Genomic DNA, 27,808 nt, shown 5'->3' with positions numbered 1-27,808 from the left:
TTAGCTCTATCTTCAAGCGGATATACGCGCACACTTCCAGATACACTGTAAAGATTTCTTTATTTACAATGTCCCTTACATATGTGTGTGTGATGTTTGTATAGTAAACTTAGCATTTAGTAATATTTCTAATGATTTCTTTTGTCTTATGCCTTCCTTATGTTTTTCTGCCCACTTTTAGTTGCTTCCATTCTTGTGTTTGGGGTGTTGCACAACGAAGTTTGTTTGTTTTTTTGAAATTCGAAAAATGCTCTTTTCTGCTTTTAATTTGATTCGTGTTCTTTTTTTTTCAAACATCATCAAACGTATTGAAATGTATGTGGGTCTCTCTTTCTTTGTCCCTCGATTTTTTCGCAAAGTGTATTGTTTTAGTGTAATTCGCTTAAACGCAAGAAGGTTTGCGTAAATGTTCCTTCCGCTCGAAATCTTTCACCGCATTTCCTGTTGGCGTGTGTAGTTATGATTTTCATTCTTTCTTGCTATTTATCGTAACAATTAGTAGAAAAAAAAAACAAGAAAGGTTGTTTCGAAGCAGAGTTTTGCTTACTTCTGTTTTGCTCTGTTCGGAATGTTTTACGTATTTCCGGCACAAAAGGAATTTAAATGCTACTGATGGGGTTTTGTCTACTAACAATTGGCAGGGGGTTGGATCGACCGAAAGCATCGATTCAACGGGTTGTCTGCTTGCGTACAGTTTGGTTAAGAGAAAAAATATATAGTTTTAGGATTAGAGACAGAGATTCGGGCAGGTTAACTGATAGCTATTTAATAGTGTTAGTGGTTAGTGGAGTAAGTTTGGTTGGTGTAATAAGCATCGGGTTGTTTTTTTTTTTCTTCTTCTTAAATAGGCTGAATAGAGGGACGGTACGCGTGACTTAGGAAACGTTTCGTTCGCAATAGGCTATCATATGAAAAACACAGTGTCCCGTCGTGTTACACTTTACAATGGCACAAAATAAAATTGCAAGAGGAATTAGTAAAACGAACGTATAAAGCAAAAATTCAATTACTTTTGACGCTTGTGTTTTTTTTTTCATCATCATTACAATCAGTCTCTAGTTATAGCTTTGAAAATAAAAAAAATCTTTTATAGTAATATCAAAAGAAAGCCAATGGAATTTAAAGCAAGCTGCAAAGCATTTACTGGCTTGTGAATGTACTATTAGAAGATACATTACAAAGAGTTGTTAGGCCATTGAATCCTTCGTTTCGTTTTTTACTTGTTTTATAATAGTTTTTTTTCCTCTAGCTTCGGATTACACACGATTTAGTTGACATGATTTGTTTTATTCTTTTCTATAACGAATGAATTGTTGTTAAAACACCTATCACTGGTTTGTGTTACGATTTTTTTTTTCTCTGATTTTGTTTCCTAATAAAGTGGGTCGTTTAAAAGAAAGAGTATGTTGCTGCATCAGAGTTTATCAGTTCAAGGTAAAAATAGTGAAGATTCTGTTGATGTATCAATTACAAAAACAGCAACGCAATGAAACGCAATTTCGACGAACGACCGAACCGAAAATTGCGCAAGTAATGCGAAATGTACATAAGAACGAGTATTTCAAATTCAAACAGCGATTAGGATTTGCTTATTGATTCATTCGTGACGCATTGTTTCCTGTATCTTCTTTCTGGCAATCGTTTTGTTATTAGCTATGTGCTACAACATACAACCAAAAAACGCGGATTGGCGCATGCATGCAGTTACACTCTCTACGGGATACATTTTATCGATATACGTGTGTTTGTGTGTAAATAATGCTCAAGCGAAACACAGCGGAAATAAGTTGCGGTTTTGAGTCCGACTTCCGATCGACGGTTTGCGTTTGCTATGGTTTTGTGTTTTTAGGAGCGGCACGTGCTAGGTGTTGCTCTACGGCTGCTGGCTTTTCAAATCATACAAACAGCGGCTGAAAATTCCTCTCTTCCCTAAAGCTGGGTAACAAACAATCGGTAATGCTCTGTTTAGAAAACTGCACAACACGCCTAATATAAGTAATTTTACGCAAGGATCATGACGATTTCACAAAGGTTCAGTGGTTACTATGCTAATTACAATGATAATTATATGTAATAGCAAATCTTGTTTCAGTGTTTCTATACATACAGGTGTAGCTTTGCTTGATTGCAATATTTTCGGTTAGTAATTTTGAAAGCTAATTGTATGTGATACTTTTCTCATTTGTTTTTTTTTTATTCGTTTCAAGATTTTCTTCCACGAAGATAGCTTGTACTTCTTCGATAGTTTAAATCCATCCAACAACAAAAACTATGACAGTCCTCTAGGATGAGACCGCTTCCGGCATATTAAAAATGACTGAGAAAAATCTCTACCTACTAGTTTTGCATTCAAAAATCTGCCGTCTCAATTCCCCAGCGTGACCAAATTCTACAAATGGTTTCGTCTCTCAATTGGAAAATATAACCCAAACAATTCGTCATTCGAGAATACAAAAAATATAGAAACGCAAAATCCATCCTTCGAAAATACTAGTTACTTCTGCTAACAGCTTTGCACTATACCCGAGCCGGGAGAAAATCAATTCACTCTTGTATCAATTTAGAACCGCACGGCTTCTCCTGCTTTCCTGCCAAAGGGGCGGGGGATTATAAGTGGCCCTTTGAAAATGTCAATGTCGCAGCCCTACCTTCTCTCTCTCTCTCGCTTTGTAGGTTTGAATTTGCACATTTCCATTCAGCTAATTTTCGCACACCGTCAGCCCCAGCATGCCAATGAATACTTTTCGCGCGGTTTATTTTTCTCTTTTCTCGTTCGCTTTTTTATCTTTGTGTCTTTAAACAGAATATACTCCATTAAATATTTGCTGTATTGCTATAGATTTAATTTTAACTAATTCTTCTCGTTAATGATTACTTTTTATATAATTTTTTAAAAAAGTTTATAAGTATTTTGTATAAATAATAGTTATATATGTTTTTTCCTATACAGAGTGTTTGTATTTCCTTTTTTTTTGTTTTATCATACTTTAACAATAAAGTATTAATCGTTTCTCTTAGCTTGTTTAGTTATGAATTATGCATAGTTCCAAAAGAAAAGTAACTTTGAAACGCAAGAAATAAACGGAACCTGTCTAATTTAATAAAAAAAAATAGAAAACTTTATTTCTCTCTGCCTACTTTTCCTTTAGCATGCCTTTATAAATATGTAACATCTATACTCTATAAACTTTTAGCCTTTTCCTTACACGCTAAACTTTGCCTGTGTACGAATGAGTGTATTCTAACGCCTGCCGAATAAATGCTGCTCCGTTGCGTTCGCGACTGCCTTTTCTCTTCCTCTACTAACGCCGGTTGGCCGATAATATACTGTCGTTTGTTACTTCAAGATTCCTTTCTACTGAACAAATAAAATGATATTTGTGAAAAAAATAAACGAGAAACAAACGTAAATCATTGCGCCACGATTGATTTAAAAGCGATTTATTGTTTGTTTGTTTCGAGTTTCTGCCCAACAACACACACAGCTCTCAGTCGGCGCGCTGTGTGTCGTGTAACTGCGAACGCGCTCTGCGCGTTCCTTTTTGTGGCAAAACCGCGCTTAATGTGAGAAACAAAACTGATTCTTTGTTAATAATAACGTTTGCCTACCATAAATTTCAAATCGTTCATCATCTGTGTGGTTGTTTTTGTTAGTAAAATTTTGCATTAGTATCTTTTCATTTTAAACTTATAATTGTTTACACTATACATGAGTTCCCTCCCCGGTAAACGGGAACTCATGGCGGGTTACCTACTACGTGACTCTACAGTTGAGTGACTGAGCGCGAGCATAAAACCTATAGAAGCATGCGAGCGAGTGGGCGTGCGGAGATATGCTCTTGTTGTTATTAGATCGCCGATCCACTCCGGCAGCTGTGGGCTGTGGGGGAGAAAAACGCTAGTAGTTTATTACCACCAACCTCCCGTTTGCACCGCGGCCACTCGCTGCCTGGTACTTTTAAGTTGTTGTTTGCTACTACGGTAATCGCTGGTTGTTGCAGTTTACAAATCACCATCACTGGAGTCGATCGAGTAGTCTCAGGCGTAGAACTCCCGATTGTTGGCGTTCTTCGCGTAGGTGTTGGCCGTCGGTGATCGCTTCGGTTCATCGAGCGCGTAGCTGCCTTCGTCCTTTTTCCGCATCCGGTAGACGATAAACATGACGACTAGGATGGCACACAGCAGACCGACCACCGCACCTCCGATCACAGCTGGAAGCAGGAGAGATAAGAAAATAATGAAATTCTGGATTTTTACAAGAACTGAACTATTTTTTTCTTATAGCCTAAGCGTCTATGTTTTTTTTTTCAGAAGTTGTTATTATTCTTATTTATATTTTCTCAACAGTAATGATCTGTTTTTGTAAAAAAAAAGTATTGTAAAATGTATTGGCCGAAAGCGATAGAAGAAATTTACTAGAAATTTAACACGGATAAACGGACCAATAGAATCACTGGAGCTTGGTTGCCTTTAAAAAACAAGTGCACAACAGTTGGTCGAGGATACTGCAGATTATCTTTAAACATGAAGGCTATATAGTGACCGAACCTTTAAATATGTAATCTGGATGTACACTAGAGTGGCCATATTTGATATGGCCGTTTTTGAAACTATCGATCTTAATGAGCGCCGGGCTGAAAAAGTTTCCTTTTGACCTCTACAATAAGCCATGAAAATTTGAAGTTCATTGAAGTTTATTTAATGGACCCACAAAGCGCTTATATTTTAGAAATCGATTTACATGAAAATTGTATGGAGTTTTTTCTTTTTTTAACATATATCTCTCGATAAACTCATTCAAATACACATGTATTTTCATAAAACAGTAATATTATCACCCTAATTTAAGTTCAAAACAATCTATAACTTTTGGTGTTTGTTAAAAAGTTCGTATTTTGAATGAGGTGGTATAAATCAACAACATGCAATATAAACTGAAATTCGTCTTAATAATGTGTTGAAACACGGTTAGAATTTTTCATAAATTCAACATTAAGTATTGAAACCAAAAATGGCCGACTTCCAGCCACCATTTTGAATTTTCAAAGGCCCAAGACTCGGAAACAGTTAATGCGTCATCTGTGAAAACGCTATTTCATGTTTGCTGCGGTGAAGCAAACATAAAATAGCGTTTTCACAGGGAAAGCATTATCTATTTCCGAGTCTTGTGCTTCTAAAAATTCGAAGTGGTGATTCGAAATTGGCTGTTTGTGGTTTCTATACCGTTTCACCTTAAGGACCATTGGCTTTTAATCACCTGACCATTTTTTGTTCAATTTCAAACGGGATAGCAGGCCAATCCATCTTATTCTAGGCTTAACTACCACAAGTGATTCTTCATCTTTTCAGTTACATTGTCTGAGACGACTTTAAATTTCGGCATAAGCGAAAGAAACACGTAGAGAATTCATAACTTTATTAATACATTAAACAGCACTCGTACATTCGAAAAACACATGAATGTGAAGTTTGACAACCAACAGGGCCATGTCTTGAATGCAATTGATGATCAATGATCAGAACTTTTGGATCATTGAAGCTGATCAGAACTTTTGGATCATTGAAGTTGATTGGCTGTGAATGAATTGATTTCGTTTGATGCTCTTGTAAAACGGTTGAAGAAAAGTGTTTCAGGTCCGATGCTTTTGCCATATAATATATTTTGCAAAAAAGTTCATAAAAATGAAGAGGGCAAGTAATATTGGTTAGTTTTCAAAACTTTTCCGAAATGTTTTAATCCACTAGCGTATTATGAACTTCTTAGGCGATATTTTTGCCGCAGCTTGAATCAATTTTAAGCGCGCCTAAGAATTTTGCACTTCCATCGAAACTCATAAGAATTGCTATTCGATCAACAGGAGATCTACCGACCGTATTTGATAAAATTCACCGTCTTAGTGCATTCAGATCACTAGTGCTGAACTGTTTCATAAAAAATAATAGTAATAATAATGATAATACTCTAAATAACATTAAATCCATACAAAAAGTTCTTAAAATTTTAATAATGTTGCTTCACCAGTCCGATTGTGGCAGTTCACTTCACGCAGTTGCTGCAATTAAGTACGATTAAGGATATAATCACTGAATGACATTTTTAAAACCTCTAACGAATATGAGAGGTCATTTATTTATTACGTAACGTACTTAGAAGGTGATATTCAACGAAGATTTCCATTACGCGAGGCCCCCATGCTAAATTGCTTTATTTAGGGGTAGGAGGTGTTCAAAATTGCTATAATTAAGCGTTACGTAATATGTGAATGTCCCTAATGATATGATTTTATAATTGAAGAATATTTCAACGCAAAATATACAACTATTTTAAGAAACTAAGGCAAAAAACTTAAAAAAGAGATAAAAAACAACAGTTCTTATGAGAATCAATTCTTTTTAAATATAAGCGTTTTGTGGGTCCATTAAATGAACTCTATTCAACTTCAAATTTTCATGGCTTATTTTTGGAGTAAAAAGGAAACTTTTTCCGCCCGGCGCTCATCGAAATCGCATGATGTTACAAAAATGGCGACTCTAATGTACACCCACTGTATCTGGCCTTTTCAGCAGGGTGATAGGTAGCAGTTTAAAATCCGATCTAACCAATTTGGACGGCATGGATGAAAGGCTCGGTAACAATACCAATCGGCGTTTATTATCTTGTATCTTATCTCTTTCCTTTTTATATATTTATATATACATAAAGAATTCCGTAACGCAGTTGATCTGATTAATATTGTTCCCTTAGTTTCTGAGGTGAATTCAATTGTAGAATGGCCGAAGCCATTGTGAAATCCAGAATGGAAATGTGTGCCATTGTGGAATCCAGAATTTCTGTCTGTTGCCCAGAAACTGGGCAACAGACAAAAATGGCGATACCATCACATACATTTCCGGAGCCAGGAACTAACTCAAGACATTTTGAAATGCAAATGGTTCGTGATTTTGGACCCTTTATCGCGAACAATATCGGACACAAAATTTATTTTTGTATTTTCTCTACTGGAGGATAACAACATTGACGAAAGCTATCAAACATTTGAGTATTTTTGATTGTTGATACAAACTAATGAATAGTAAGTGAGTACTACTGATTCTGAAAGTGCGAATAGCGTTTGATGTCCAATTGGTATCGAAGATAGGACTCTTCAATAACGAGACTAATGCTGATACAGAAGAACTACGTTCCACATTTTCCCGAGTGGGTAGTAAGGGATAGAGAAGGTACATAGATAGCCTTCCGGCAGTTAACTGGCACAATCTCCATGGCGGACGAAAACAGGCGTGTATGCAAGTTTTCGAGTTCTTTCTTCGGTTTATTTATGAATTAACGCGACAAACTTGTTGGAGTAGATCTTACACTTTAGTTTTGGCCAGAAACTCTCGATGGGGTGCAGCTAGGGGACGCTTCACCTTCTTTAACGACTGCTTCGAGTAACGTATGCGTAAAAAAATGGACTTTTTTGGGATGGTGATAGAAAAATAATAGATAAATGAGCTTTCTCGCAAAAAAAAATCACGTCCTTGCGTGCGGCCTTTAGGCAGTCAACCGGAACATTCGCCATGTCGGACAAAAACATGCGTGTAGCCATATTTTTAAATTCTTTCGTCGTTTTATTTTTCAATTTCTCGTCAGTTTTCGCGACAACATTGTTGGAGTAGATCTTACGCTTCAGGCTTGGCCAGAAATCCTCGATCGGACGCAACTTGGGGACGTTGGGCGGGTCCACCAACTTGGGTATCACATCGATATTCAGCAGCTCCATCTCCTCCAACGATCGCTTTGAGTAGTGGGCCGACGCCAGATCCGCCCAAAACACAGTCCGAAGCGAAAGAAGAGCAACTTTGACATCCCTTTCTCGCTGATTGTCAGACACAGCAGCTCTTTCGATGTAGCCACTTTTCCTTTATTCTTCTTCAGCATCCTTTGGAGCTTCCTATCGGTTAGGGTCAAGATATTGTGAATGTCGAAACGGGCGTATCCGGTGTCCAAAAGTGTCACACGAGATCCGTTCTTGAAACGACGGGGTACCGTTCTTTGAACGCGCACACTTCTGAATTAAGTTTCACTGTTTTCGCCATCATGGTTAGCGCTCGAGTTGAATTTTTTCTGCTGACTCGTGGGTTACTATGATTGATACTGCAAGTGTTGTTTCGTTAGCGCGTGTAAAGGTAAATCCATGAAAAATCCAAATTTTTTATGCATTTTTTTAATGCAAACGTTAAGTCTCAACAGTTTTGTCTCCTCGAAAAGTCTCCATCCCAAATTTAAACTTAATAGGGTTGTTTAGCTATTCACGGATTTCCGCTTTTTATATATCATCTGAAAGAGTGTAATTTTCTGAGCAAAATGTGATTTTTTAAACTTTATATTATTATCCTTCGATTTTTAAATGAAGAATAAAAATTCGCTCTAAATCGCTACAATGACAGTTGGTATATGGGAGAACTGTCATTGTAGCGATTTCGAGCAGTTTTAAATCGTGATTTAAAAAGCGAAGGACAACGATAGATTTTTTTTTTTTAAATCACGTTTTACTTAGAAAATGCAGATCTTTCAGATGACATAAAAACTGACATAGCTAAACAAAAAAAAAAAAAAACATTACCGTACATAACTCTGTCTCTAATGCTCTGTACATAATGCTCTGCAGCTTCAGTGATAGCTTGGATTTGTTGGTGTCAAAGGAACAGTTGTTCGAAATACTGCGTAACGGTGGCCAGCTGTCGCGTCTTGTCTTAGGGTAACACAAACAAATAGCAACAGCAAACACATCCTTAGAAGACAGGTAAAAAGACTGTACCATTGAAGCATGCCTCGGAGAAAAACAATTTTCCTTTCGGATTTCTCTCTGGTCTTATTTAACTTTTAATTTCCTGACTTTGCTCATGTCATTTATAGTTACCAAGAAAAGAAAACTTTATCGCTAATTTTTGTTGTTGTTGTTGTCTACATATTTCACTTCCATGCGACCGTCGTTGTTTCTCTCATGGGAAGCAAGGTGTCTAGTATCAGCACTTTATTCCGGCCGAAGGAATGTCGGGAAAATACACTATTTCAGATTATGCAACGGAAGGTTGCATTGAGTTTTATGTCTATACCTGGTTCTGAAAAAAGGCTGTTGCACGAATGTTGTATGGAAACTTTTTTTGAGGAGCCGAAGCTCTTGAGACGAAATTCGAAAAGTCGATTTGCATTAGACACCCTACTTTTTATGTTTTGTGATCAATAACAATCCGAATGTTGTTTCCGAATTGACTATTGATCACTGACTACGCAGCGGTTTATTTAAATAGCACGTGCGTTGTACGGTGAGCGGTATCGCTAATGGTAACAGGAAAACACTTCATCTTTTACGTTGTTCTTTCCTTTTCTCCCTCTCAAATATTTTTTCACTCTCATATTTCTACCACAACGCAATGCGTATTTAGAGCGAGTGATGTGAGCGGATCAAATCACTGCTTTTTGAATCCCGTTTTGCTATAATATGATAGTCATTGATTTAGGTTACTCTCTCTTTAATGTTGTCAAAATTCACTTTTTTTCGAAACTCTATGTGGAGAGCAGTAATGAGTAAATCTAGGAGTGAGACTTTTAGTTTTTTTTTCTGTGTGGGTTGTGATATTGCCTAGGTGTTTTATGTAGAGGTGGGAAAAATGGTTCACTATAGTGAGCGCATCAGAGCGGTTTCGCTCACTAAGATGAACTAGCTCTTTTTAACAGCTCACTCGCTCTTTCCGTTCCTACATAATGTTTGGTTTTTATCAGTGTAGCTAATTATCAGACACCGCCAGCGAGAGCCAGGTGAAATCTTTACACCCGATTTGCCAAGCGCAAGGTCACGCGTAAAACTACAATAGAACTCCCAGAAACAAGCTGCCACAAAACGTCTGCCCTGATATGCATAACCTGCATTTCTCATCACCCAGCCACCAGCCAGCCGCAAGAGCATGCAAAAAAACAACTTGCAACAGTCCATAACTCCATACACAGGTACACGGGTTGGCTAACGCCGAGTACGCACACGAATGGATGTGGGACTAAAAGAATGAAAGAACTGATTCACTGATCTTCTGGCAATCCGTTCGCAGGCTGATCGAAAGACTCAGTTCATTAAAAGAGCGAAATCTTTCGCTCTCAGAAGAACTGGTTCTTCCGATGGCTCTTTTGTTCAGCTCGCAGGCAATCCGCTCGCGATCAGAAGATTTCGATCTTTAAAGAACTGATTTTCTGATCAGCTCGCGAGCTGATTGCCTGCATAGATTCAAAAGATCAGTGAACCAGTTCTTTCGCTCTTTTCGTTCCACTTTTTGTGTGCGTCCCGACGTTAGCCAGCCCGTGTGCTGTGTGTGAACTGTGGCAAGTAGATTTTATTTTCTATTCCCGCGGCTGGTGGATGGTTATGCATAGGAGAGCAGGCAGTCGGCGGCAGCTATTTTCTGGGAGTTCTATTGCATTGTCGCACGCCGCTTCGCGCTTGGGGTGTAAAACATTCATATGGCTATCGCTTGCGGTGTCTGATCAACAAAATCAGCTCCAGCGTTTTGCTTGAAGTAAGGGGTGAGCTACCGCTCTTTAAAAAAGAGCGATAGATCACCCACTCACTTTGGAGAACCAGCTCTTTAGATCAGTTCGTGAGCGGATTGCCCACCTCTAGTTTTATGTACTGCACACTTCATGTTATTAGCAGTATCACTATTGAAGTAAATGATATGCTTTTCATTAATATCCGTGCTTGTGTGTGAGAGTTTATCCATTCGTTTTAAGCTTACTGCCCTACTATACCGAGCCTCTTTCTATCCTACCAACATTGCGAAATTACAATTTCCTGGAGTGTGACTACACCTTAGGGGCCATCCACATACCACGTGGACAGATATTTAACGATTTTGACCACCCCCTCCCCGCTGCCCATATAAATTCTTTTTTTTTCGTAGGGACCGTGGACATTACATAACCCCCCCCCCCCAAGCTGTCCACGTGGTATGTGGATGGGCCCTTACGTTTCTCTTTGACCAGATTAAGTCTAAGAGGGACTTATTTTGTCAAGAGAAAGGAGTCTTATCGAAACCTCGTTCCTCTAGCCAAGACCGCGCCATTATTACAATTCTCTGAAGAAAACTATTACACGTTACTCAGACCAGTTTTATTCTTAGAGGGACTTATTTTTGTTAGGATAAAAGTCATCAGGGGTACTATAGAACTCAGCTTGAAGGAAGGGTATGTAGTGGAGAGCTTGAGAATAAACTCATGTTGAAGTCCTTCGACAACCAAATGGCCCGATTCTACTGAGATTCGAACCCACGACCACCCGCTTATCAAAGCGTATTTGTAACCTAGCGGCTATGAAGCTCAGTGTTAAAATAACCAAGGAAAAATGTAGATTTATACTTCATTGTTAATTCTTCAGCAGTTGCTGGACAGTAACTGATATCAAATCATTTAAAAATTATTTAAAAAAAAAACTCAAATTGAAAAGATCCTCCAAACTAAGTTTGGAAAAAAATTGGTTTCAACAAAAACCGTTTCAAAGAAAAAATCAACTTATTACTTAGGGAGCAGGCATAAATGACGTGCCTTTTTTACCCCTGCGTCCCTCATCGTAGCATTTCGTCACAAAGTTGCAGACTTCCTCTAGATAATGACGTAGCATTATAACAACCCCCCTCCCTTTCCCTTATGGTAATTTTATTTTGCAAATTTTACTATCAAAAACATATATTGTATCATTAATGAACAAGAAAAGACAAGAAAGTAATAAAATCGACCCTAAACAGACAAAACAGTGATAAAAAAGAACAATTAGAAAAAATCCAATAATTTTTCCTAGTTTCATATTTGCTACGTAGCTTGGCTTGATCCCCCCGCCCTCCCTCTCGTCACATTCCGTCTCAAAACTGCAACCCCTTCCTTCCCCAACGAATGCTACCTCATTTATGATTGTTCCCTTAGGTTAAAAATTTGGTATTACAGTCATACCTCGATAAAAGGCAACTTTACCAAGGCCACAAACGCCCTATGGGTATGCAGCAGAGCCATTGGAAAAAGCAGGGGTCTCAAACCCAGTATGATACACTGGATATATAAAACAATAATCATACCCAGAATAACCTACGCCTCGTTAGTTTGGTGGCCCAAAACCACTGAAACATCCACTCAAGCTAAGCTCCATCCATCCAAAGATTGGCATGTGCATCGATTTGTTTCGAAATTCCTTACAGAACAGTAGAGATAGAACGAGAAAGTTGGCAACAAGGTGGACCCACAATTCGGGATGGTTCACTTTGTTTCTACACAGACGGTTCTAAAATGAATGGTTCTGCGGGTGCGGGATTCACAGGACCAGGAAATAATAATTTTTTTCCCATGGGACACTGGCCAACAGTATTTCAAGCGGAAATATACGCGATAATAGAATGCACGAATACGTGTCTGGAAAGAAATTATCGACACGTAAATATATGCATTTTCTGTGATAGTCAGGCAGCACTTAAAGCCCTGAATTCTCCTTTCTGCCACTCTAAACTAGTGTGGGAATGCATCCTGTCGCTCCGAAAGTTAGTTATGAAAAACCAGGTGAACTTATACTGGGTTCCTGGTCATTGTGGAATCGAAGGAAACGAGAAGGCCGACTTACTAGCCAGACAAGGGTCATCTACTAACTTTGTTGGCCCAGAACCTTTCTGTAGAGTCTCCCCGAGCGCTCTAAAAGCTGAACTCGGTGAATGGGAAAAAGCGACCATCAAAGCAAACTGGGTTGTCATAAGCGGATTACGACAATCGAAAAGATTCATAGAGCCAAATCGCGAGAAGAGCCTCGTGCTGCTCAGAATAAATAAGAAAGACTTGTGGACATTCACAGGTCTTATTACAGGGCACTGTCCGAGTAAGTATCATCTCTAGAAGATAGGCAAACTTGATGATGATAAATGTCGCCTGTGTGGCATCGAAAGCGAAATTTCAGAACATCTACTCTGCGAATGCCGAGTATTGATACAGCGCAGATTGCGTATCTTCGGTAAGGGACACATAGAATCTACCGACATTTGGAGGGAAAGTCCTGGTGAGGTAATAAACTTCATACGAAGTGCGTTGCCCAACTGGGATAAATGTGCAATGTAGCAAGGACATCAACGCGCCAAATAGCGATGTGTACCTGCTCGTACGCACTTAGAGTGAGGTGAAGCATACCACAATGGATCAAACAATGGTCGCAGTGGTTCAGTCTTCTACAAGGAAAAAAAAGGCAACTTTATTTTTATTTTCGTTACGTTATATCGAAGCAAAATTTTTTTTAATTTATGCAAGAATGTTAAAAATGTTAAATGTAAAAATGCGCGAAAACCTATTTTCCATAACCTATCAGTATTTTTAAACCTTCTTTATGCCCATTTAGAAATATTTTCAGAAGCAAAAAAAATTTTTTTTTCAATTGATACAAGAGGTCACTCAAAGATGCGTGAAAACCTATTTCCCATCATCTATCAGTATTTTTAAACCATTCTTATGCCCATTTAGGACAATTTTCAACAAGCAAAAATTTTTTTTTAATTGATGCAAGACTGTTGGTGGTAACTCACAAATACGCGAAAACCTATTTCCCATCACCTATCAGTATTTTTAAACCTTCCTTCTGCACATTTTGGACAATTTTCGCATTGGTTTCAAATCTTACTACAAACATTTTTGAAGCAATTTATAGCCCAAAAACATTTGTTGTATCATTTATTTTCAATTTCAATACATTTTAAAAAGTTACGTTATATCGAGGTTGCCTTATATCGAGGTTGCCTTATATCGAGGTATGACTGTAATTTGAAATTGTCTCGTGAAAAAAATGTGCAAAGCTTCATTCAAATCGAAAATGCTCGATTCATGTTTGCAGATACTCAGATCATTCTTGCTGGAATCACTCTAATAGACAAATTTGGCTTGAACAAACAACCAAATAAAGAACGAAACGTATCACACGTATATATAGGATAAAAAAAACGTTGGGTCCCAGGTTGGTTCGAATTATTTTTGAAGTTCATTCGACGGGTGTCTACTTCAAAATAAACATGGTTTCAATATTATTCTATTAGAACAAAAACATTCGCAGAAGAACATCACCTTAGGTGAATGAATCCTTACCCTCTTCAGAAAATTGTCTCCCACTCTATTTCACTCTATTATGTTCAACAAGGGAATTTCGAAACCGTGATCATTTATTCGAAAATATCACTTGGATGGAGAATTCGTGTTTTGGCTGGACAAGGTATCACCATACTATGCCAAGAATTTTTGGCCATAACCGGTCAAAACATAAAAATCTCGCTTCAGCTCTGAGTCAGAATTTATCTTCGATAAAGTTGACTCATCAGAAATGTATTATGCCTTTGACATTTCATTTGTCATTATTCGCACAATTGTCTTATAAACCATTTCTGGAGGAAGTCAATTCATTAATGTGGTTTCATCATCAAAGTTGTAAACACACTGAGTGGTTGTTGCAATTCAAAATTCCACAACGGTTATTACTTAGTTCTTAGTTTACTAAGCAACGTTGAGAATTTTACTTTCAAGATACTAAGGCGGATACAAATTTTGAAAAGTTTTTATGTCCACGGTTATCAAAGTTAGCTAAGGGGAGGGCAAAAAAAAAATAGCACTGAGAAGAAAAATAAGGGATAACTTTCATAAAAAATTGTGTGCAAGTTACGATGTTTGTAACTTGTATGCAAAAGTGTGTTGAAAATTATTATCATTATTAATCATTTGGCTTGCCTCTTGATGACACTTTCACTGTCACTGTACTTGTTTGTTGCTAAATTAAGCATATACGTTGTCGAAAAATCATCAATATTAGCAAAATGGTTTTAACTTTTTTTTCTTCCCCACCCAATTTGTAACATTTTTGAAGGGGGAGGGGGGTGACATAAAATGAAAATGATATTTGTATCGGCCTAGTTATATTTTGTATTTTTTGTTGTATTTTTATGTATTAAAAAGTCTGAAGATGGTGGAAAGAATAAGTAGACCAAACGTAACAAATTGTGTGACTAATTAAGAAAAGCTTGAAATCCGACCATAGAAACCAAATTGATGAATTGACTCCCCGCAGAAGTTGCTTATAGGACAATTTTGCGAAAAATTACAAATAAAATGTCAAAGGCATAATACATTTCAAATGAATCTACTTTATCGGAGACGCGTTGATTCAGTCTAATAGCTGAAGCTGTAATGTTTTAACCGGTCCTGGCCAAAAATGCGATCCCCTCTCCGTAAAAGGGGGAGGATCATGTGAAGACAAATTGTTATTGTATCTTTAAGTACCGCTCACATTCTTGATAGTACATCAAACAGATTCCAAAAAAAAAAATATTCTTACGCCGAGATAAACCTATTTCAGTATTGTAGGGAAAATGGGGTAAAATTGACATGTTGATAACATTTTACGTGGATCAGACACCTACCAATAAATTTCTGAGACTTTCTTCCTTAATATAAGACATGATTTAACTACCACACTTAGATAATAGCGGATCCATTTTAGTTGATATTATTTTGCTTTGTGAAATATATTAAAACTATGTCAAAACTGTTTTTGTAGAATTACCGTCTTGAATATAGTTTTTATCCGATTTTAGCCCTTTTTAAAGGATGGGTAAGAAAATGCTATTATGTGACAAACTCTTGAAATTTTGATATTTGAACTTAAAACAAAACAGCGTCGTAAAAACATCGAAAATTTGATTTCTCAAAATTTCAAGATGGCGCCGTTGTTGCCCCTTAAGGTGGAATTGTCCAAACTTGGGGATGTATTTTTGCATCAAAATACACAAATCAATCGTACATAAAAGCCAACCTGATCTGAAAGAAAAAAAAAAACAAAAATGTAACAGAAGCTGTGTTAGTTTGTTACGGGAAAAACCTTACAGGCTGTGTTTTCAATTTGATCCCGTTATTTTGAATTTATTTAAAAATTTTAAGTTAATTTTTTAGTTATGCTCTTCTGATCGGGAAGGCAAAGAAATGTTGCACTGTCGAAAGTTGCTTCCGTCCAACGGTTATATTGATTCAAATTTTGGGGCAAATTTATTTTATTCATATAGAGCTCGTGTTTTGTAATTGTCATCTAAGTTGACGTCTCTTAATTATAGATGCATTAAAAATTTCTAAAAACAAAAATCTATTTAGAAGTTACATCCACATATAGAAAATAGATTAGAACACAGCATGATACCCTGTTTGAAATGCAATAACTCACGCTGCGTATTGCATTACAGCGCCCCTAATATCTCCAATTATGATTCTGTAATTGAAATTAGCTTTTTAATAAGTCAATTGCCGGGCGCCGGTCAGACTGTGTTTCCAACTATATATATACATTTTGGTCAGCGCACCAGTAGTAATACAGAATATAATACGCAAATGAAATTAGAATGTTTGGCTTCTAGCCTGCGCCGGTGCTCAATTAGGAGTATTGCATTTTCATTCGCAGCATCGAGCTGTTTTCGAAATGATGCATGTGTTCTCTCCCGAACGAGATACAGAAATAATTCATAACCGAGGCTCTGCCAACTAATTAGTGTGCATTTTAATGCTTCAATTTTTCGAAAAAAATATATATTTCACAAGCTGTTCGTTTTTCATTTGCTTTTATGTTACTTAGTAATCAGGAGGAATTCAACAAGCATTTAATTCAACACAATTCAACCAGGTTTTTTCATAATAATTTGAATTGCACAAAATCTAGAAAATCGTTTTCAAAGTCAAGTAAAACTTTGTTTTGAATGATGAGTTATTGGAGTCGGCGTCCCGTTTGCCGAAAAAAAATAAAAAGCATACAAAAACATTCCAGTATTTCTGCCAATCAACCGCTGTCGACTGACTGACGGGAGCTGCAAAGATTTACTCATTCAGCTGACATTACGTTATGACACACAATTCACGGCTTGGAATCCGGTGCACAAGTCGAACGAGGACGGCAGTAAAATTTTATGTTCAATTTCGTCAATAGTACGAGATGGAAGAAAATCCGGAATATTTCAATAGCTTTCGGGTCGTCACATCTTCCTCTCTCAAAAACAGTACCTAATCCATAATCGAAGCATTTTCCGCTGAGTTTATATGATGAATCTGCATTTAGCTCAAGTAAAACAAGCTAACGTAAACATTTATTCGTTTATTCTGCCTTTAGAGATCATCCCGGCGGATGGCAGGTTCAGGAGAAGAGGGAAATTCATCGTGTGCTGCAGAGGGTGCATATCCATACGAGATATGATTTGCTTCAGAGGAGTGAGGAATCCACGTTTTATTACTGAATAAGTATAAATGTTGAGAATGCAAATGACTACAACTATTTATTCCATCTGAAATTTATTCAACGAATCGCAGCTGTTCGTTACATTAATAACCCGAGTTTTGAAACTTAATGAATAAAAATAAGTCGATAATCAAATTAAGTTTACAGTTCATTTTGCTTCGCACGAAAAACGGTCAAGCATGTCGCATGCAGTGTAGACAATACAAAGTTTACGACACTCAACGCTGAACCCAAGCCGGTCCCGTTCCCACTTCGATCCATAAATTATGCGCAAACTGCGAAAACACTCTCGATGATCTAGCGTTATTAATTAATGAGCGAGCAATTTAGAATTCTTAGCCGTCAGTCCGACCAGCCGCGACCCGTGACCGTCCTACCTTCTTGTCTTGCCTTCATCAAAACTCATTCAATATTGATTTCACTCGTATTACCGGTATTAAACTTCAGACCGTTCTCAGCCGGTCGTCGTCCCACTCGATGGGATTCCGTCTGCTAACGAGATAAGTTTTGATCCTGTTGTAATTAATTTCGCCTCGACAACCGACTGGGGAAACGCCGGGCCTGACCGAAACGGCATTGATTCTGGCTCGCTTCTCTGATCGGGCGCTGACGACAAACAGTAGCAGCGGCAACTAGACCGTCATTAAATGTTTATCCGAATTCCTTCTCTAATCGATGCCTTTCGGGCCAATAGAAGCCAAATATTCGATGGGATGATGGTTCTCCATCATCATCTGTAGCTTGATAATTACCCTCCTTTCTCTACATGAAATGTCGTCGCCTGGAAAGAACGCCCACCTGGCCGTGGGCGCACGTGACTTTGAATATTCATTTCCCCATTCACGAATAAACAATGAACGGGGGTTTTGGATAAGGTATTCTGGTACGTACCTGCGAGAATACCCGGCTGTGCGAAGAAGCTGGCAGTCCTGTCCTCATTCTTGGCGTTCATGATCGACACGCCGCTGCCTCCGTACGGGTTGGTGCTATCGTGACCGTGGCCGTGACCTCCGGCGCCAACGTCCGAGGGCGTGATTCGTTGGGTGTGGCTGATATCGAGGTCTCCGTCGGGCGTCTGGCCGCCGTGGATTATACTGGTGCCCGACTGCTTGCTGTTATCCTTGCCGGTTGGCACTGCGATAGAAGGGAAGTTTTTTCATTAGCAAGTCCATCGGCTGTGGCATTGAAGCTTACAGTAATAAATAGATTTTACAAAGCATGCATATTGAAGTAAACAATACTAGACTGGAGCTATTTGAAAACAAAATACTCTAGCTTAGATGAGTGATGATGGGTGGGAAAGCTGCACCAACACAGGCGAACAAATGAGCGTTTTTTTTATTCGCTTGTTTCCATTTCTAACATCTAAATAAACAACTCGCCAATGGATTCTACGGAAGAGCAACTTCAGACATGGACGGTATGGCAAAGGTCGAAAAACTTTTCCTGTAAATTGCAGACACGAATGCGAAGTTCATGTTACCGAAAATTTTCAATTTTCCTCTGTGCGGTACAGTTTATTTGCGCTTTTGAGTGGAGGTATTGAAAAAGTTTTTTTCTAATCTGAGTTGTTTTACTTTTGGGACATTTTTTGAGAAATAATGCGTAATTTAGAAGTGCCGCGAATCGATTGACGAGCGAGACTCTCCAGCTGTGCGGGCTGATGTGATGATTACGCGCAAAGCCTAATAATGTGCGCAGCACCCGTATTACGTAGCAAACAGACAACCTCCAAGATAAAATAAATCGTATGCACATGGAATGCGCGTTCCTCGTGAACACATTTACAGGGTGGCCACTCATTTTACATTTTCGAGTTCCCGCATTTTTCTCGCATGATTGCAAGAAATTCCCGATTGTCAGAAACGGTAACTAGGTTATGTTCTATCGACGGCTGAACGTCAATTTTTGGACCCTAAATCGGAAGTAATAGCTCATATCATGTCTACCGAATTTGCTCGGGACATTCTACACAAACAGTTGATTAATTACATAAAATGCAACCTTTGTCTTCCCATGGTAGACAGGTTAAATACAAATTTTGCGGTTTTCTCAAATTTGCAAATCTTCCATTAAGCAGTCAATAATCGTGTTAGCTATTTTGTTTATTATGTTCATTATGTTTGTCTATCTGTCTCCTAAAAATATGATATAAGCACCCTTTTTTCCAACGCATAACAACCTATGAGGGGAACAACAACAAACCAAACAGCACTTTTCGTACAATCTTTTTTTTTCGTTGTTCAAATCATCGGGAAAAGTCGTGGGAAGTTAAGGGTGAACAAGAAACTACTTAACCTAAGAGTAATGAATATTTTGATTGATTTGATTATTTAGGGAACAAAACTTGTGACATGGATTTGCGTTTTTTTTTTCTCAAATTAAAGATATTTTTTTACATTAAGGAAAAATCCTGCGATTTAACTGTATTTCGTTTATCACGCATTACATAGATTCTGAAAACTTCAGAAGTGCATTCACAACTTTTTCAGTATTTCGATTTGCTAGTTCATCAAAGTTGCAACTCGCTGGTTATCTGCCAACATCTTCAACTTGTTTGCATCCAGCGCTCAAAATGGCCAGGCTGATAAAAAAAAATGATATTAGGGGCCAACTTTTCAAAATAAGTGATTTCGAAACTCGAAAAATAACCTGGAAATCAGAAAAATGATCTTAAATTATTATTTTTCAAATTAAAAGGCTGCACAAACTGTTTTGCAGAAGCCGTTGAAAAGGGAACAAATTTATTTTTAACTTCTTTTAAACTTTTCATGAAAAAAAAAGCTTCCCGAAATTTTCCAAAATCCTTATTAGGATTTTTTCTGAAGAATTTTTAGTTTTTGTTTCTCCATGATCAACAATAAAATATTTTTCGAAAATCAATTACTTTAAAATATTTTTAATACTCAACTACTGCCAACAACTTTGCCGAAAACATCGCACCAATCAAACAAATCGTTCTGGTTTCGAAAAATAAAAAACTTTCAGAAATTTTAACTTCTTCCGTGTTTAAATGATCAACGTTGTAACATTTGGCAACTTAGAACTCAAAACTTTTTGAGATATTCAATATTTTTTTTCAATAGAACTACTATCTAAAGCTTTGCCGGAAACATCACACCAATCAAGCTAATTATTTGGGTTTATAAAACATTTAAAGTATTTTTGTTTATTGGCCACTGATTTAGCAGCGGTGCACAGGGCGATTGCAGGGCTAGCGCTACGATCCCGCAGACACTAGGGGTGGGCGAAACGGCTCTTTTTCATGAGTGGCTCTGAACCGCTCAGTTACCGGTCCGAACCGACTCATATGAACGGCTCATGGTTCACAATGATTCACGAGCGTTAATAGTTCGTGTTTTCTCGGTAAACTTCGGGTTCGCGCGAACCCATAAGCTCTGGTGTGCTAAGAACCGTGGCTCTTTTTCGTGAGCCGTTCGTTCTTTCGCTCTTTTCTAAGAACCGGTTCATATGAACGGCTCGTAAGCCGTTCGCCCATCCCTAGCAGACACTAACAGTCTCTCTCGAGCCGAGACACGAACCTACGACGACTTACTAGTTAGGCCAGCATCGTACTCTAAGGCCAGTTGCAATACGAAAAGCATTAAAAAGTCGTAGGAAGAAACAAATAAAATAAATGAAATGTTTTTTTGAAAAATCTCGAAAACGATAATATTGTTTTCTAAGAGTATTTACATCAAAAATAGTTTTTTTATAATCAAATTGTATAATTTACAGAAAAAATACGAGTTTGAAATATGTACAAAAATTAGTTTTTCAAAAAATTTCAAAACAATGTTTGCTTTATTTTGTGGCAAGTTTTAAATGTTTTTTCAATTAACTGCTGCGCATAACACGTTCGTCCCAAACCCAAATTTTCACCAGCATTGAGTTTCTAAGCGGGAAAGGTAGCTAGTTTCGCTAGAGTGGAGAAACAAACTGTGTGCCACTTATTTTATCCTCAATTCGTTCATTCAAACAACTACTGATAACTGGTAATGTTAGTAAGACTGTACAGTGAAACTTATTTTGCATTGCTCTTAGAAATTGAAACAGTTTCTATTGTACATATGAGAATTTATGATTAATTCTCTCACTAAAAACGTTTTCTCGACAAACTGGCAACTTTCATTCCCAGACTGCGGACCGATTTTCGACCCCGGTTTCAATTCGCTTTACCATCTTGAGAAGTCCCACAGAGTCCATTCATTTTTTTTGGATACCACCAGATTTCGACATTTAATGCTATTCTAAGACATTTGTTGTCAACATTTATTTCATTTGAAAAGCAGGACTGCTTAAAGTAGTCAGCTGGTCAGCGGGTCAAAATAAGAAAGTTTAGTGACTTTTTGGTCAAAAAATTGACTGCTAAAGAAAAATGTGACTTTTAATGGACCAACTTGCAGTCCTGCACTTCCAACTTCTCCATCATTTGTAATTGCATCATGCACAATACTTCGAAAAAATCTTGGTAACAAAATCCCGATCAAATAAAAAAAATCCCGACTTTTTCCCGATGTAATTTAATTCCTGACTTTTTCCCGCATTTCCCGTTTTCCCGATTGAGTGGCCACCCTGCATTTATCACAGCGTAAATGTTATTTCTAAACCGCTCGAGCAATGTTTACACAAATGAGGCAAGAAATGAAAAAGAAGACTTTCACAGGAATGCGAAGGTGCAGTTTTCTTGATGCGGGCGCGATTGATGACGAGCGATGAGCGGAGGGCGGGAGAAGGACGGACGGTACAGATGATGACACGATTCAAAGCAATCGGCGTGGAGAGGCTACGAATTTAGCAAGAAAAATTCAACCAGTGGGCAAAAGTATTTTTAAGATGATGAGTGCTTCCTGCCAAATTACGAATGATTTTGTTTTGTATTCATGATGAAAATGCGACGATGATCGGTTTGAATGAATCAAGAGCTCATGCAAGAAAACACCATGAATCGGAAAAAAGAATCGATCAAAAAATTAACAGACAGACAGCTAGAAAACACGAGCAATCGAAAATATATAGGTTTGGTATAGTCGTTCAGTGAAAATGTCGTGAAACCATTGTTAAGAGTGTGCATATTTTTCGGAAATTTGTATCGACAGTCATCTTCCACCCTAAGCTGTAAAATTATAGAGAATAAAATGGAGTTGATCTTAATAGTAAGGATTCCCAACCCCATGATCGGAACGCGATTGGATATCTGGCCTGGAGGGGGGAATTCCCGCTCTCCAATCACCTTCCGCCAAGGGGCCGTCGTTTCCCACTTATGCTAATGGTAAAATAAATAAAAAGCCATGCAAAACTGACTATCTTCATCGTCTGTCGTGGACGGATCAACGGAAGGATTTTTGGTTTCAGTGTAGAGATCATCTTCATCTTCGTCAATGGAGGTCTCATGATCACCTGATCCTCCTGCGTTGTTTTCGGAAATATGGGACCGATCCTTGGACCCGCCGGCACCTACGTTCGTGTTGGTTTTGCGATTCGACGAGCTGGACGAGGAGGAATCTTCGTCATCGTCACCATACCCGGAGCCGGAAGATTCGTCGTCTTCCTTCTCTAGATCGTCGCGAATCTGCGAATAGAACGGGAAATGAAAAAAAAAGTTAGTCAGTAAAATGACACTTTGTGATATATTGTCTCTTTATTCATTTCAACAATCCAAAATCAGTAACAGTAACCCTTGAAATAATTACCTAAAATCTGTTATTGATAACTAATTTTCTTTAAAATATTCAACATCATTCATTTACGCCAATAGTATCTACCTCCTTATGTAATGAGAAATATTGTGACCAACAGATGATATAACAGGTGTTGGGGCCACGCACAAGTGTTGTGCACAAGACACTACACAATGTGGATTATATTTAAACCAACAGCTCAAAATTAGATAAAATGCATGTAAGGTAAGCACGAGCAACAACATATTATTTTAAATCAATTGATAAAGTGCCTAGACAATCTTTTCCAATTTCACGGTCAATATTTAAGTCTTGTTCATGAGAAAAAGGCTAAATAAACCATAAAAAGAGCATGAAAAAATTCATTAGATTAAATTTTAAAGAAAGACTTCAAATCATCATTCTCAAGCATTCTAACCGAAAGAACGCATAAATGATGGGAATCACAAGTTGGAAATATAGGCTCGCTCACGCAAAAATCTGAAACAATTTGCACTTATTCTGAGGGCTACTGACAACATTGGGTGTATAAAGTAGAGAATACACTCCAATTGATTTTTTAAAGAAATATTCTTCGGTAGGTGGCAGCCCACTGTGCATACGAGATAATACGATTCCAGGCAAAAAAAAAACTTAAGCTTGAGCTTGAACGACCGCTCATTTCGAAGTTGCTCCAATGTGATCGATCTGAGCTAGTGAAGTTGCATAAGCAACCACGTATATGGCTACTTGGGATTAGTTTGCCACAATTCAGTAGCTACCGCTTTGTATGGATCGTTAACGGCACCGGGCACAGGTCGTTAAGCTAAGGAAGGATGTTGTAAGGAAGAAGGTGTAAAAATCGTTTTAGTCGAAGACCGAGTTTACCTCTGCATCCCCACAACTGCGACGGAAAAGAAGGGTTCTGTCATCGTGGTAAGTGACTGAGTCGGTCAGTGTTGCGCGCAAAGTAAATTTATTGCGAAGACGAACAATGAGTATCTTCCTTTCCAGATCCCGCGGGCCTATACGAGCAGCGCGCGCGATACACTTCACCACCGGAAGCATCTAAGTGTTTAAATATTTGTTCATTACTATTCCTGAGTACCCCCTGAGGAAGCAAACGCAATTTGACAAACGCGAATTTTGAAAGGTATACGCGCTATTATAGAAACAACGGGGGTGATCTTCACCCAAACGATCAAACCGAGTTTATCTCTGCATCGCCGCGACTATTCGATGCTAAGCAAAAAAAAAAAAAGAAAAACACAACAAAAAACACAACGCACGCTCCTTTTTCCCAATAACCTTGAACTCTTACTCAGAAAAAGCATGTAGTATATTTTTTCGCGAATGATGCCTCTATACCCTTCAAAACATTTTTGGGCTCTTTTCTTATTAATTACAGAAATCATGCTGCACAGTCAAAAAAAAGCTCAGAAAATTCCAATGCCTTGCAAAAAATAAATGTTGAAATAATAGATAATAGTTACTAGTTACTAGTTACTAGTTATTAGGATTCTGGAAAAACGCGACAGGGCTCAAAAGAATTGCATCTCAAAAAAATCTTCATGCAAACTCGAGCTCAATAGAACTTCGTTGAGTGGACCCTTAAAGCGGTCAATTTTTTTTAACAATGGAAAATCTCCAAGCCCTGTATATGAAACTTTGTAAAGCGACTTTTTTTTTACAAAATGTTTTAAAAACCCATGGTGTTTTCTCTAAATTTTTTTTGGATCGACCTTCTGAGGTTTTGAAAATTTTGAACTCCGGAATTTTAAACGCGTAAATTCCGAAGTCTAGCGGCTTTATTGTATTGCAATAATCAAAACATATAATTATGTTTAATTGTCTACGGGTGAAAGCCGGAAACTGTATATTTTACAATTAGTTGAACAAAACCGAACAATTAATGAAGTATTAAAAAATTGGATGCAATTCTGTTTTTTTTTTCAAGGTCACAATTGCTTTCTGTCCCTCTTGTTGTTTATTTCTTTACTGCAAGCGTTGCAAACGTAGTTTAGATCTGCAAATTTCGTCCTTAATTTTTGGTTTAGTCACAAGATTCTTATATTTACCATAGAATGATAAATGATTGTTCAGGCTTTTTTTCTGTTGATTTGGAGTAGTATACTGCAATTTCCCCCGGTGTAAATTTTGGTCGTTTGCTGACTGGAAAGAGAGGACGTACGCGGCTATATCCCTATGCTAGGGGCGGCGTACAACAGTGTCTGACTCGGATCGAACGGCAGGAGCATGAAATGCGGTGCCTCGCCTGCTATATCTAAGACGGCAGCCCCGCGTGAGGTATTGCAACCAGATATGATAAATGCCTTTGAAAAATGTGTGCTGCTGCTCGAAAAACCTGAAAAATTTGCTTAAAATCTGAAAAAAATTGCTTAGGTAGGCAAAAGTCTGCAAACATTTTGAGAAAATCTACGCAAATATAAGAAAACTCCGACAAACATGTGCAGAAACTATTGAAAATCTGCAAATACTTGCGAATCGATAAAAATCTACACACTGACTCTAAAAATCTTCGTTTCACAGACAAATCTGCACATCTGGTACCCCTGATCGCAGCCCTAGTAAGTTAGCATACCGAAACTGAACTACTGCGAACAATCCAGATAATAATACGGTACGGAATAATCGAAGTGAACCTAGGCGATCGAAAAAAGACAACGATTATTGAAAACTCGATACTTGGAACTGCTATCCATGCTTGACTACTTTTTCTCTAATTTTTGAGATTTAAATGTATGAACTCCGTCAACTTTGAAATTCATCAGATTATTTCTTGTCGTTGCATTGAAAGAATACCCGCGCTTATTATTAAGAGAGAATGCCAGCCATTTCCTTTATTTTATCGTAGTTCTCTTATCTATTAAAGCTTTATTTTTTCTCATCTTTCAAGGTCAGAGGTTCCCAAATCAACTCTTCAAGCCAAAATATTTGATGGAGCACCTACAAAATTAGTTTCTGGAGGTGGCTTTTTGTAAATATAAATCACACAAAGCAGCTGGAAAAGATGACCTTTCCTGCCAAACTTATCAAAGTCGGGAATAAGCGTGCAATGCATCGGTGCGTCTTAGAAGTTTGGGCCGAAGACAAACTACCTTATTCGCCCAGTCTCTAAAAAGAGTCACCAACTCAATTGCAGCAGTGCCTCTGTATATAAGATTCTCTCCCGTTTCCTGTTTCACATACAGAGGCCGCTGCCGGAAGCCTTTGTTAAAGAGTACCCGTGTAGTTTCCGGGACGGGCGATCTACAACGAACCAAATGTTGATTGCGTGAAAACCTTCATAAGTTTTGAGAAGTATACTAGCAGACTCATCATTTGTTAACAGACTTCAAAACGGCATACGATTCAGTTAGGCGCATTGAGTCATGGCAGATTATGCTTGAATACGGTTTTCCAATCTAAATCATGCGTCAGGGAAACGGGCGTAATTTCGGACGCGTTCGTGATGTTGCACGGTCTGGAGTAATGCGCTCCGAATCTGTGGTTTAACATTGTGGTTTAACATTGAGGGTGTAGCGCAGAGAGCTAGAAAGAAGCAGTACCATTGTCTTGACGTCTCATGTGCTTTGTGGCTTTGCGAATGAAAATGATATCAGCTCAGAGGTACTCTATGGCCATGTGCGTTGGTCGATGAAGAAGACCGGACAACGACTAATAAGAGTCTTCAAACGTAAGATCTTGCGTTCAATACTTGGAGGAAAACTGGAGAATAGAGTGTGGTGCAGGCATGAGTGGTGCAGGTATAAGTGTACCACGTATACCAACCCGCGGATATGATCAAGCTGATAAAATACAGCAGGCTGGCCACGTGGCACGAATGTCTGAGCAGCAACCAGTAAAAAGAGTCCGTGGTAAGCCCCATTCTCCTTCGATGTGTGCTGTGGATGAGAACGTCCGATCGGCGCATGTTGGCGCAATTGGAGAAGAGTAGCTCTAGATGGGTGATGTGGAGACGTATTCTGGATTCAACCGGGGGTCGTTTACGACCTGTCGCCGTGGAAGTAAAACAAACACAAGTGACAACCTTATTATGTGGGAGAGGAGGGGGTCGAATGTTTCGAAAATAGTCCTTACGTTATTTTTGGATGACGCCTTTGTTCCAGAAGGTTGATGTTATTTCTGTTTCCACCAGATCAGATCCCGATAATACACGCGTTTCTAAGATATTCGGCATCGAAACAAATTGCGGTTTTCTGGAAGCTTCATGTTGTCTTTCGGAAATGTTTCATGAGCCAAAAAAACTCTAACTATGAGCGCTTTGAGGGTCCACTTGACGAAGTTCTATTGCATTCCAATTTTGCATGGGGTCTTTCTTCGAGAATTCGAAACTAAGTAAGAAAATAAAAAGATCAACAATTCCAATGGAGCATGTCTTGTTTAAATTTACCTGACAAAGTAGATATAACTGAAATGTTTACTTATTGACGACTAGCTGAACGTCCCCGGCGTTGCTCGCGATAATAGATTTGAAAATTCAGAATCAGTTACTTTATTTCCCTGCTCGTTTATCCACATAAGACCTCAAAATGGCATCTAGGTTCGATTTTCGGCCTTTAGACAGCATCCAGGTTCCGAAAATACTTACATAAATTGGTTAGTATTTGACTATTTTAGCCTGTTTGTGAGAAACTCAAAACTACTCATATTGGGAAATGTTCAACCATTTTAGGTTGTTTTCCAGACACCCAAAGGCGATATTGGGATAAAAACTGGTATTCACGTTCTGCCTGTGGCTGAAAGCCACCCTAATAAAGTAGTAAAAAAAAGTATTCACGTTCTCATGGTATCATTCCGGTTCCAGAAATATCCACAATG

At 38.2% G+C, this 27,808-nt stretch overlaps 1 protein-coding gene across 2 annotated transcripts in view; it reads right to left on the bottom strand.

Annotated features, from left to right (window-relative positions):
• Positions 1-34: 34 nt before the first annotated feature.
• LOC129725380 (syndecan-like) overlaps positions 35-27,808 on the bottom strand; it is an 85,885-nt gene continuing 58,111 nt past the window's right edge. The window contains exons 3-5 of one of the 2 annotated variants that reach the window (XM_055681152.1): positions 22,611-22,878; positions 18,198-18,440; positions 35-4,211 (exon numbers count right to left, since the gene is read on the bottom strand). In XM_055681152.1, coding sequence (XP_055537127.1) covers positions 4,039-4,211; positions 18,198-18,440; positions 22,611-22,878 — 684 coding nt within the window. In that variant the 3' untranslated portion in view covers positions 35-4,038. The remainder of the gene's footprint in view (positions 4,212-18,197; positions 18,441-22,610; positions 22,879-27,808) is intronic. The other variant, XM_055681153.1, reaches the window with a different exon arrangement.

The sequence above is a fragment of the Wyeomyia smithii genome, chromosome 2 (assembly GCF_029784165.1).
Source record: "Wyeomyia smithii strain HCP4-BCI-WySm-NY-G18 chromosome 2, ASM2978416v1, whole genome shotgun sequence".
In the NCBI taxonomy this organism is placed as follows: Eukaryota; Metazoa; Arthropoda; class Insecta; order Diptera; family Culicidae; genus Wyeomyia; species Wyeomyia smithii.
This window is presented reverse-complemented; position numbering and strand designations above follow the sequence as displayed.